Here is a 13,675-nt window from a genome sequence, read left to right on the forward strand (position 1 = left end):
TGTGTGCACATATCTCTATACACCCTACTACTCTACTGTGTGCACATATCTCTATACACCCTACTACTCAACTGCGTGCACATATCTCTATACACCCTACTACTCTACTGTGTGCACATCTCTCTACACCGTACTACTCTACGGTGTGCACATATCTCTATACACCCTACTACTCTACTGTGTGCACATATCTCTATACACCCTACTACTCTACTGTGTGCACATATCTCTATACACCCTACTACTCTACTGTGTGCACATATCTCTCTACACCCTACTACTCTACTGTGTGCACATCTCTCTCTACACCCTACTACTCTACTGTGTGCACATATCTCTATACACCCTACTACTCTACTGTGTGCACATATCTCTATACACCCTACTACTCTACTGTGTGCACATCTCTCTCTACACCCTACTACTCTACTGTGTGCACATCTCTCTCTACACCCTACTACTCTACTGTGTGCACATATCTCTATACACCCTACTACTCTACTGTGTGCACATATCTCTATACACCCTACTACTATACTGTGCGCACATATCTCTCTCTACATCCTATTATTCTACTATGTGCACATATCTCTCTACACCCTACTACTCTACGGTGTGCACATATCTCTATACACCCTACTACTCTACAGTGTGCACATATCTCTATACACCCTACTACTCTACTGTGTGCACATATCTCTATACACCCTACTACTCTACTGTGTGCACATATCTCTATACACCCTACTACTCTACTGTGTGCACATATCTCTATACACCCTACTACTCTACTGTGTGCACATATCTCTATACACCCTACTACTCTACGGTGTGCACATATCTCTATACACCCTACTACTCTACGGTGTGCACATATCTCTATACACCCTACTACTCTACTGTGTGCACATATCTCTATACACCCTACTACTCTACTGTGTGCACATCTCTCTCTACACCCTACTACTCTACTGTGTGCACATCTCTCTCTACACCCTACTACTCAACTGTGTGCACATATCTCTATACACCCTACTACTATACTGTGCGCACATATCTCTCTCTACATCCTATTATTCTACTATGTGCACATATCTCTATACACCCTACTACTCTACAGTGTGCACATATCTCTATACACCCTACTACTCTACTGTGGGCACATATCTATATACACCCTACTACTCTACTGTGTGCACATATCTCTATACACCCTACTACTCTACTGTGTGCACATATCTCTATACACCCTACTACTCTACTGTGTGCACATATCTCTATACACCCTACTACTCTACAGTGTGCACATATCTCTATACACCCTACTACTCTACTGTGTGCACATATCTCTCTCTACATCCTATTATTCTACTATGTGCACATATCTCTCTACACCCTACTACTCTACTGTGTGCACATATCTCTATACACCCTACTACTCTACTGTGTGCATTGATATTTACACACATCCTATTACTGTACACACATCTCTTGTCACCTCTAGCGCGCCTCCTAACAGTAATTCAACATCACACCAAGTAAGCTCCTCCCACACATGTGACTGGTCACATGACCGTGACATCATCAGAGCTCCTACATGCGAGCTTTCTTCCCGTACATCTGACAAGGACGGGTAGAGCAGAGCCGCTGCGTATACAGTGTCACACCCCGCCCACTGTCAGCGCCGGGGGAGTCATGTGACGTGATCACGTGACATCATTCCTCCAGGAAGTGAAGCTGATCCTGACACAGAAGCGACATGGACGTATACAACAAAGCGTCTCTGAATGCAGCCAACCTGCCGCCCGCCGAATTCAGGCCGTGAGTGAGAGATCCCGTACAGTTTGAATGTGGATAACTTTATTGTCCATGTGTGATCATTGTGCAGGGGAATGAATGGAGGAGCGTGAGGCGCTGTATGTAGCCACATGTGCGCCCCCTACTTGGCAGAGGAGGCACGGGGGAGATGTGTATGTGTAATGTATGTGTAATGTATATGTGATGGTTGGATCGACTTAAAGGGGTTTTCATTCTGTTGCATGTCTGGAACATTCTGGGCAGACTTTTGTTCTTCCAGCGCTGATGGGGAGGGCGGGCGATCACTGTACCCCCATTTATCAGCTTCTTGTCCTACTGAGCAATTAGCGCTGTGTATGAATATGGAAAACCCCTTTAAGTCCATTGTTTCTGCATATTATCTGGACTGAGGTCTTTCCTGCTCTTTAGGTACATTTGGTCAGCTCGGCCTCCGATCACCTTCGTAGTCTTCATTAAATAGTCTATTATTGCCCTTTATTATGTCAGTGTTACGTCCCTTATAGCCAGCAGCCATGACACCGGTGTGAACAATGGCGTATTATTGCTGCAATGTATAGCCAATAAACAATAACTGTTTAGCTGATGCCATTATATCCCCTGACCGCCATCGCTCCTGTGATAAGAGCTTTGTTATGGTATAAACAGTGGAACCAGTGGAATCCAGTCTCTATTTTGTAGGAACAGGTTTCTCCTGGGGTCAGGGCAGTATAAATACAACGCTCGAGAACCAGTGGTAAACCCTGAGCCTAGATTATATTATCTGCTTAGACTGAATATTTACATTATTACGTCAAACCTTTCCCCAGAAATGTCATTTATAGCTGGTGACAGGTTCTAATACCTTATGCTATGCTGATTTCTTTGTCAGCAGGCTGAATCATTTCAGTACTTTATAAAACTTTATTTCATATTACTTTTGCTTCCTGCCAGCAGCAGTGGGGGAAGGGGGTGGGTGTAGCAGGCTTTGTCTCAGTCTCCTCTCCTCCCAACTTCGAACCACCCCAGGACCAAACACTGCAGGGAGCCAGCTGATGTGAAATAAAGTTTCATATAATTCCGAAAAGTTTGCAGAATGCTGACTAAAATCGGCATAGCATAGGGAGGGCTATTGGAACCTGTCACCAGCTGATGACAGGTTTACCTTAAAGTGAAATATTGTTGCACTGTGGCTGAATACATATGACCATGCTCAGTCCCTGCACAAAGGGCCAATGCTCCTAGTATTGTAGTGCTATTTGATGCTTGGAGTCCCTGCAGGAATACCAACCTGTACTATAATTATGTATTCCGTGACATTTAGCAGGCTCATGACTTCTTGTGACATGGATGGCTATGATGCTGGAAGTCCATGTACCCACTAAGGTTGTACACACAAGTTTCAGATTGGCTTTGAGATTTACACCAGAGGTACTCCTGCAGCCTTTGCGCGAGCATCTGGTTTCTGATGTGTATATTGCAGCCGTTTTGTCGCAGCTCGGTGAGGCGGAGCTTAACCATTGCATTACAGAGTTTGATTTCTACACCACAAACCCTATTTGCTACCGTTTTTTTACGGCCATGTGTGTATGGGATTGTCCTATATCCCATACAGTACTAATGCTACTGTATTACGCTGCAGATTTGTGCCTTTTAGACCATACACCACCTGCAGCAAAACTATTCCCGGATTCTGGGCGGCCCTTGTACTTTCTCTTTATTCTTACCTGGAATAAAAGTGCCAGGGATCGGTCTACTGTGGCTGAATACTGGCCTCAGCATCACAGAAGCTGTGATGATGTCACTGCTGAATGTCGTATGTATACTTTCCTTCAAGCAATGCTTTGAAAAGATTTTACCTGTATGAAGATATTTTTTCATAAATGTGGCCATGTTGTCACTTAGAAATAGCTGACCTTGGATACGACCGCCCCTGTAGCAGTGACCACACACGCACTGTTGAGTCCTGACTGGATTCGCTTGGATTCAGCACTCATTACCACAGGGTGGTTGTACGACATACAACATGTCCATTTCATATGCAAAAGCCATTAGTTTCTTTGTCCAATCACTCCAGCAGAAGTGGTCTTATCCAAGGACAGCTATATTCCATTTCTTGGGGACCAAGTGACTACATTTATATGAAATTATCTTCACAAAAGTAACTTTTTTTAATAACATGCAATTGAAGCGAATATACCTTTAAGGCCGAATTAACACAACTGTGCCGGGGACATGTACAGTCAAATAAGTCCAATTCAACATTCCCTTATTTGGTTTCCCCAATAACTGGCTGACAGTTATGAAATATGAATGCATTGTAACCATTTACACACTTGGTCATCTACTACTATACATATTATAAGGCCAGAAAGGAAATGACTGTTAAACATTTTCTATGAAAACTATAGCAGTTCCTGTTTCTCCTGCCTTTTCGGAATATATGTGTGTCTACTGGGTGATACAGGAGTGATTCTTACACATTCTTGTACAATTTTCTCAATGGCTCAACATGGCACAGGGTGATTTATTCAACCCCAATACAGGATTGTTGGGGAGTTTGTTTTGGGGATAAAATACATAATAGTGATTTTATAATTAAAGAAAAAAATGTGGCTGCATTCTTCTAAAAACAGCGCCACCCTTGTTCATTGGATGGGTCTGGTATTGCAGTACATCTCAGTTGAAGTAAATAGATATGCAATACCACACACAACCCATAGACTGATGCTATTGTGGTCAACCCCTTTAAGCACAATGATAAAAACACTCTAGAATGCCTTTAAAGTAAATATACTATCAAAATCCATCATGATAAACCAGGGACACTTACTCCTAGATTCAGGCACTGTGACTGTGGTAATCTTCTTCTTATATTTGTTATCCATGGCCTCCTTCTTTCTAAAAATCCCATTAAAATTGTGCTAATGACCCAGAAGAGCTCAGCAGGTCATTACTAGAGCCCCTCCATGCTGCAGCTTCACAGGTTGTTACACTGTCTCCTCCTCCCCCTCTGCTCCTTTTACACTCCCCCCTTCCCTGATGTAATCTCACTACTGGAGAGAAAACTTCAGCTCACTGTTGGAGGGGGGATGCTTCAGCATCAGCAGCACGGAGGGTTTCTGGTAACTCCCCAGAGCTCATTTGACTAATTAGCATAATGTTAAATGTTGATTGTAGGAGGAAGGAGGCCATGGATAACAAATATAAGAAGATTACCACAGTCACTGGCCTGGGTCTACGAGTAAGTGTCCCTGGTTTATCATGATGGATTTGGATGGTAGATTTCCTATAATATACTATTGGAAGGGGTCCCTTGTTACTTTCCCATTGGGAACTTGTCCCCTGTTATTATACATCTTATGCACTGTGGTTATGATTTGCACATAGATCCAGATACTGATTAGACTTTTTTTTCTTTTTTTTCTTACAGAAATGACGGCTCCCTCCTTTCCACCCTGAAAACTCTCCTGTTCTTCACCATCTTAATGATTATGTTACCGATCGGCCTCTACTTTTCCTCTAAGGTCTATGTGTTTGAAGGTCAGAGCCCTACAGACTATATATCGGCACTACCCTTACCTTACTCCGTTTAGAATTTTTTTTGGGCCTTGTTTTTAGGTTGTCGCTTTACAAAAACGTAACTTTTTTTTTGCATTTTTTTCATTGCTGAGCATTATTAGGTCTTCCACTGTCATGCAATATAACCTTTGTATTGCAGGAAGGCCAATGTGGTGATAGCCGGAGCCCCAGACCCTATTTCTAACTAGTGTTACAAATATATAACAGCTATTTGCTGCATTTTACATATCAGAAGTGAGTCGTTTTGGGCAGTGTTTTTGATGCTTGTGGAATAGCTGCAGGAGTAACACTGGAGTAAATCCAGCTGCCGCTCCACTAATGTGTAGATATCCATTTTTTTTACCCCATATTTTTTTATTCCAAAGTATTGTTTTGGTTTTGAGTATCACGAAGTATTAGTGCAACTCTAATCCTAATGCAGCCTTCTCCCTTATATTTGGCTGCCGCACATACAGGCCCCTTCCTCCGGGTCTTGGAGTGCAGATGACCCATGGGGTTACATATATTTTTATCAATCAGATCTACCTCTTGGATTTTCACTTTTCCATTTCCATATTGTTACCAGAATTCAGTTGACGGCTGTAGGGCAGTAGGAGAACACTGCTCACATTGTACTATTGGGTTGGGCAATTGTTGTGTTCCCAATACTAAATATTGAATTTCATTACGCCCTCTTATATTTCCCTGGGAATTGATTTGACTGTGAAAGAAAGAACAACATGTTCTCTCATAGAGAGGCTGAAATACAATGTACACTTCCGCTGTTCTATGTGGGTCATGTTAGAAGTCTCCGTGCTTTGTGGATGTCCAGTATAGACACCTATAACATGAAGTTACAAATCTTTCTCATCCCACTGTCAGTAGTCTGTCACACATGATAGGTCATTGGTAACTGAATGTACAGGTCAAATTTTGCAGTTCTTCTATGTAAAAATATGTACTGCCTACAGATACAGAGGGTGCATGTACTTCCTAAAACTGTCAGCTCCTCCTCCATTCTGCCCTTAGCTAGACCAGCTGGAGGGGGGTACACTGAAAACTTTTGAACCATGACACCTAGAAACACAGTTCTGCAATCATTTTAAAGAGGATAATTTCCCCTTCATTGTGTTTCTAGGTGTAACAGAACCGGAGATATTCGGATGTTAAAGTTGTAGTCCGGAACGGAGAGCGGAATGTAAAAATGTCATTTTTTTCTACAACTTTAAAAGTGGATACAGGCAGTCCCCGGGTTACATACAAGATAGGGTCTGTAGGTTTGTTCTTAAGTTGAATTTGTATGTAAGTCGGAACTGTATATTTTATCAGAACTTTTTTGGTCTCTGTGACAATTGGATTTTAAAAATGTTGGGTTGTCATAAGAACCAGGATTAACAATAAATCTTCATTACAGACACCTGTGATAACTGTTACAGCTGTTTATTGTAGCCTGGGACTAAAGTATAATAAATTACCAATATCCAGAGGTCGTATGTAAGTCGAGTGTTCTTAAGTAGGGGACCATCTGTATCTCCAGTTTTGTGGCACTTTGAAACACATGTAACCTATGATTCTCCTCTTTCATATGATACCAGAACTGTGTTTTAGGTGCCTCCGTTCCGAAGATAAAGTGGGCCACTATCATGATGTCTGTCTCTGTCTTACTACCTGCAAGGGATATGTGCATAGGACGTTTATAGCCGTATGGTAGTTGTGACATGAATAAATGGCTGTCACTATAATGCTTAGACACTGCTTTTGTTCCAGAGGGTGCCATATAAAACCAGCCTACCTTTCTAAAAATATCTTTAGGACAAGTGTTTTTCTTTAAATTAAAAAAACCCTTTGAATATGTAAACTAATTCATTGTATTTTTACTCCTTGTTTCTAGGTGTATATGGGATGTCTAACAGGGATAGTTACTTTTATGCTGCCATTGTGGCTGTGATCGCTGTACATGTGGTTTTGGCTATGTTCGTGTACGTGGCGTGGAATGAAGGTTCCCGGCAATGGCGTGAAGGAAAACAAGACTGAGGCTCAGGATAAGGACTATGTGCACATGGAGACCTCGTGCAGGTTGTCACATGGTGCATGGATAATATGGACAATGTCCATTTTACTTCAAAATACATTCATGCTTGTAATAATGCTTTAAGTTATAGGGAAAAAAGTTTTTTTTTTTTTTAATAATGACATTTCAGATGTTAAGTTCTAATATTATTACTTTATTTGGTAACATACCCTATTTCTTAAAACAAAGTGACCCGTTCTACGCCCAAAACATATTTGTAAGTCTTCAAAGTGTTGTTTACATTAAATGATCAATTAAACGGGGTTTTCAGCTTTTGCTCATTTGAAAATGTCAATAAATCTGTTATACCCTTAACAACCAGGCCCTTTTTTGTCTTTGCAGTTACATTTTTCACAACCCACCTTCAAAAATCTATAACTTATGTGCAAGAGTATAACTACTATAATACTGCCCCTATGTACAGGAATATAACTACTATAATACTGCCCCCTATGTACAAGAATATAACTACTATAATACTGCCCCTATGTACAGGAATATAACTACTATAATACTGCCCCCTATGTACAAGAATATAACTACTATAATACTGCCCCCATGTACAAGAATATAACTACTATAATACTGCCCCCTATGTACAGGAATATAACTACTGTAATACTGCCCCCCTATGTACAAGAATATAACTACTGTAATACTGCCCCTATGTACAAGAATATAACTACTATAATACTGCCCCCTATGTACAGGAATATAACTACATAATACTGCCCCTATGTACAAGAATATAACTACTATAATACTGCCCCCTATGTACAGGAATATAACTACATAATACTGCCCCCATGTACAAGAATATAACTACTATAATACTGCCCCCTATGTACAGGAATATAACTACTGTAATACTGCCCCCCTATGTACAAGAATATAACTACTGTAATACTGCCCCTATGTACAAGAATATAACTACTATAATACTGCCCCCTATGTACAGGAATATAACTACATAATACTGCCCCCCTATGTACAAGAATATAACTACTGTAATACTGCCCCTATGTACAAGAATATAACTACTATAATACTGCCCCCTATGTACAAGAATATAGCTACTATTTTACTGCTCCCTATGTACAAGAATATAACTACTATAATACTGCCCCCTATGTACAAGAATATAACTACTATAATACTGCCCCTATGTACAGGAATATAACTACTATAATACTGCCCCCTATGTACAAGAATATAACTACTATAATACTGCCCCTATGTACAGGAATATAACTACTATAATACTGCCCCCTATGTACAAGAATATAACTACTATAATACTGCCCCCTATGTACAGGAATATAACTACTATAATACTGCCCTCTATGTACAAGAATATAACTACTATAATACTGCCCACTATGTACAAGAATATAACTACTATAATACTGCTCCTATGTACAAGAATATAACTACTATAATACTGCCCCCTATGTACAGGAATATAACTACTATAATACTGCCCCTATGTACAGGAATATAACTACTATAATACTGCCCCCTATGTACAAGAATATAACTACTATAATACTGCCCTCTATGTACAAGAATATAACTACTATAATACTGCCCTCTATGTACAAGAATATAACTACTATAATACTGCCCTCTATGTACAAGAATATAACTACTATAATACTGCCCACTATGTACAAGAATATAACTACTATAATACTGCCGCCTATGTACAGGAATTTAACTACTATAATACTGCCCACTATGTACAAGAATATAACTACTATAATACTGCTCCCTATGTACAAGAATATAACTACTATAATACTGCCCCCTATGTACAAGAATATAACTACTATAATACCTCCCCATATGCCCCCACCAGGTCTTGTCTCTCTTCTCACTCAGGTAGCCCCCCCTCAATGTCTGCTACCACCTTATTATACAATCCCCCCCCCCTCCCCCTCCAGGTCTCACAAAGCTAGTCCCCCCTGTCTAGTTCCCTTTCCTTTCCCTGGCCAGTGCATAAACTAGAAGACGGAGGTCCTTCAGCTGCCCGGCTGTACAGCGAAGGTCCTGTAGCGCTGTGTGCTCACTCCACACCTTTTATTGCATTTTTCCTTTGACAAATGGCACTGGAAGCTGCAAGGCAGAGGCCGCAACCTGAGTGCCCTGGGTTGTGCACCCCTGATATTTTACATTAATTATTCTCCTTCTACCATAAATAAAAATAAAAAGATTTTTCTGCTCTGCAGCCGCATGTTGTTATCTGGTCTCTGATACCATAGATATACAGTCTATCCTCTACCTCACTGATATAAAGTAACCGTGATCACTGTATGTGTAATATCCCTCCCCCCAAATCATTAAACAATTAATTGTATTTATGTAGTAAGTGGTCGTAAGGAACAACTAACTATCTAAGGTGGAGACCAGACTGCACACCCGGCCAGTCCACTGCCCCCTAAATGGAGATATAAGCGTCTGCCCATACGCTTCGGCTCATTGAGACATCAGCAGGTTTGGCTGACCATCTCATGTGTAAGGGAGCCTCCTAACTTCTGCTTAATGAAGGATAGGCAATGTTGGATATCATCGCCATACAGTGACCATATTGTGTGATGCAGAATATATACATATCATGTATGAGATTACAGTATAGGTTCTTACAGACCACATATTGCTCATCTAGTCTCCTCCATCCAACTATCCTGAGGACTAGTTTCTTTGTACCTGACCATCACATCTGCTTCTTTGGTGCCTTTGTCAGAACCATATGCACAAAACTAATACCCCCTTCCATAGTAGAACATAAAGTCCCAGTTATGCCCCATTTATTAATAATGCCCCTGCTCACTTTACATCCCAACTTGGTTGTAATAACCCAACTTATGCCTTCACCTAGAGCTTACAGCTCCCTTATAGACACCATCCAGGAGTATTGTCCCCTCCTCCCATTAATGGTGTCCCTATTGTGCCCAAGGGCTTCATGCAATCTGTAGGTTCAGCACCCTGAGCAGGAGTGGGATACAGTGACCTCATCCTCTCTTCATTGGATTGCCGACATCATCAGTCCACCCCTGTGTTTTGGATGTCACATTCCTAAACCAGTCTGTGGTCTCAGTAAGTCAATCTGATGGCAGAGACTAAACGTAGTACTTTATAAGACGCTGTGACCTCATACATGGGCGCTAGCTTATGATTTCCAGCCCGTACTATTTTGTTGGGCCAAGATCCCAAGAAACCTCTGTATCTGTAACTATTGCAGATATCACATTGCACTATAGATATGGGGAAACAATAATCCACACAATTTTTTTTCAAGTTAATGTAATATTTATTAAACTTAAAATAGAACAAAACAGAGACCATCCGTTGTCTGGGGTCTTTTATGTATATCCGTAAAGTCTTTATGGTTCTCTGAAATCATGGTCAGTCTCCTGACAGGGGCACCTGCAATATGTCTTTGGGGTCTTTATTGGGCTCTCTGATGTCTGGTGTGGGTGCCTGCAAGATCCTCATTATTTGACGGCTTAGGGAGCTTCATGAATTGCAGCAGACAGATATGTGTCTTACAGCCTGTGGCGGCTTCCAGTGTCTTGGGTAGATTTTCAGAGACAATCATGTAATGAGTGCTTATAATAAAGGTCTCCTGAAATTGCAGTGTTTAGAGGCATTATGTTTGGTTTCTTGATGAGCCCTGGGTTTTTTTGGGACCTATCTACTTGGGTCTCTTGATGAAGGTACTTTCAATTTGTCTTTATGGTCTCAGAAGGATTAAAGTTGTGCCGATGAGGGTGCCAGTAAGTCCTGATCTCTACAAGGCCCACTTGAGAACTTTTGTTATCAACAGACCCTGGAAAAAGGCTTCTATGATGGATTAATGATCTTCTTAAGGTTTTTTTTTTTGGTCCGGCAACATCATTAAAGCCACTATTAGGGAAGGTCTCTTTTTGATGCTTGAGACCTCTTTAAAGTCATTTGATCTATTGATCCAACTGCTGATGTTTCTAGTGCCTCTATGGTGACAAGTTCTATTGATAAAGCTTTGGGGTTTTTTTTTTTGTTTGTTTTTTTTTTTGGGGGGGGGGCATTATAATTTGCTTCTTTTTAGTGTGTTTTGAACTGCTTGCTTGCAGCATTTATCATGACCTCCGATGTCATGGGAGGCCAGCCATTGCTTATGTGCTTATTACTCTACTTGCTGCCCCCTGTGGCAGCTAAAAAGAGCATTGGTTATTCTTCTCAGTCCAAGTCTCATCCATCGCAGAGACCATCTTCTTGGACGTCTTATTTCTTCAGAGTTTTCTGTTGATTCTTCATCCATCCAGCCATCCACATTTAATGATGAAACATCATAGAGGATTTTGTCCTCCTCTGGATCCTGGTGGATGGGGGGCAGATCATCATCTGAAGAGTCTTCTTCCTCAGGGAACTCCTCCATATGTCCTGGAGTAGTTGACCTGCTATCATCTGATGGTGCACGAATGTGTTTTACAATCTCACATCCGGTGTCTGGCCAGTAGGTAAATGAAGGCATCTCATCATGGTGGGGATTGAAGTCCCCCTCCTCCTCAGGTGAATACAGCAGAATATCTGGAGACTCTGATCTGCTGAAGTCTGATGGAGCATGAATATGCCTCACAATATCACATCCCGTGCTGTACCATGAAGGAATGGGGGGCAGGTCTTCATCGGAGGGAATGAAAACTTCCTCCTCCAGTGCCGAGTATCCCATCATATTCGGAGGTGTTGTCCACCTTTCTTCCATTGGTGTGTGGTTGTATCTGATCATCTCAATATCCACTCCAGAGCTAGTATACGATATGCTCATAAAGCCAAAAGAATTCATCTCGAAATCCATTTGCTATAAAGTGAGAACAAGAAATTGTTTAAGGGGTTGTCCAATCATAATATATCAGATTCACTGTAACCATGAGAGGAAAATAACATGTCCTCCAAATGTTCATGTGTAGCAATATGCACGTCCACCAGAGAGCTCATATGTAGCCATAGGCCCATAGTGAGGTGACAGCTGTTGGTCGCACATAGAATAGATTTCTGACCTGAAATATTATCTATGTGTTAATTTTTTACATCCATGTTGCATCTGTAACCTACACAGTTATTGTTCTTTTATGGATTTCATTAGTTCAGAATGGCTTCATGTGCTCTGTACAAATGGACCAAAATGAGGCAAGCTCCAAGTTTATTGAACCAAGCACATGGATCTATTAAGGGGTTGTCCAGATGTCCAAAAACATGGCTACTTACTTCCAATAACAGCTAGACACCTGACCATGGATAATATGTGGTATGACAAGTAAGCTCCATTCATTTCAATGCAGCTGAGCTGCAATACTGGCACAAGCCAGAGTCAGTTGTGGCGCTGTCTTTTGTAAGAATCTGGCAATGTTTTTCAACCTCTGTACAACCCCTTTAACAAACTTTACATGAGCCATAGACTTGTATGTGATAATGCAGTAAAGACATAACAGGACGTGTACATGAGCCTGTAACATCACTATGGAGGAATTCTCCTATGTACATGGCTTATGGCTAAGGCAAGAAGTTATGAAATACACATAAAAGAACATGTAAGAAGGGATAGAACACTAATAGTTGTTACTGCAAAAACCGCAAAGAGCTTAGTTGAAGTTTGGGATAAGAAAGTGATGAGATATGTGACATAATGGAGTAAGGAGGAATACAGGCTACTTACAGTCATTCCAAAGGAGAATAACACTTACTGTATGAGAAACTGCCGCCCATAGAACCTGCGCTAATTGTGATGTCATAAGTGAGAAGAACCTGTATATATTTGTATGTGTGTGTGTATATATATATATATATATATATATATATATATATATATAAATCAAAATTATGAATTAACAAACGTGGAATTATATACTTATAGGGGTATTCTTATCTGGGCAATCAAACGCGATTTAATTAATCTGCCACTTATATACATTTCTTCAATTAGATGTTATTAAAAAATTTTTTACCTGTCTGAAGATAATTTCTCATAAATGTAGTCATATGGTCCCTTAGAAACAAGACTGTGTCCTTGGATATGACCACCTCTGCTGGAGAGATTGCACAAAGAAACAAAAGTTACTGGATGTCCCACAGAGTCCAGGTGGTCAGGCAGGACTCAATAGCGCATGTCAGACCATGGCTGCCAGAGTGCGGGGTGGTCGTATCCAGGGAAGCTATCTCGTTTCTAAGGGACAACATGGTTACATTTATGAGCAATGATCTTCACACAGG

The 13,675-nt window shown here is 40.8% G+C and overlaps 2 protein-coding genes across 2 annotated transcripts; one reads left to right on the forward strand and one right to left on the reverse strand.

Moving 5' to 3' along the window:
- The first annotated feature begins 1,597 nt into the window (after positions 1-1,597).
- VMA21 (vacuolar ATPase assembly factor VMA21) lies at positions 1,598-7,715 on the forward strand. The gene is made up of 3 exons (XM_072122924.1): positions 1,598-1,821; positions 5,228-5,337; positions 7,247-7,715. Exons 1-3 carry the CDS (start codon positions 1,760-1,762, stop codon positions 7,387-7,389), a joined length of 315 nt encoding a protein of 104 aa, XP_071979025.1. The 5' UTR covers positions 1,598-1,759; the 3' UTR covers positions 7,390-7,715.
- Positions 7,716-11,467: 3,752 nt separating this feature from the next.
- On the reverse strand, positions 11,468-13,142 carry LOC140077204 (uncharacterized). Its single transcript, XM_072124187.1, has 2 exons — positions 13,122-13,142; positions 11,468-12,266 (listed from the first exon to the last, which is right to left on the reverse strand). Exons 1-2 carry the CDS (start codon positions 13,125-13,127, stop codon positions 11,592-11,594), a joined length of 681 nt encoding a protein of 226 aa, XP_071980288.1. The 5' UTR covers positions 13,128-13,142; the 3' UTR covers positions 11,468-11,591.
- Positions 13,143-13,675: the final 533 nt, after the last annotated feature.

This window comes from Engystomops pustulosus, chromosome 9 (assembly GCF_040894005.1).
Source record: "Engystomops pustulosus chromosome 9, aEngPut4.maternal, whole genome shotgun sequence".
NCBI lineage: Eukaryota > Metazoa > Chordata > Amphibia > Anura > Leptodactylidae > Engystomops > Engystomops pustulosus.

What these genes read in the sequence shown, in the direction of transcription:
- VMA21 (XM_072122924.1), top strand. Translation starts at nt 1,760, where the DNA reads ATGGACGTATACAACAAAGCGTCTCTGAATGCAGCCAACCTGCCGCCC. An exon ending in CCGCCCGCCGAATTCAGGCC is followed by an intron (nt 1,822 to 5,227) that starts GTGAGTGAGAGA and finishes TTTTTCTTACAG; the next exon opens with AAATGACGGCTCCCTCCTTT. An exon ending in TAAGGTCTATGTGTTTGAAG is followed by an intron (nt 5,338 to 7,246) that starts GTCAGAGCCCTA and finishes CCTTGTTTCTAG; the next exon opens with GTGTATATGGGATGTCTAAC.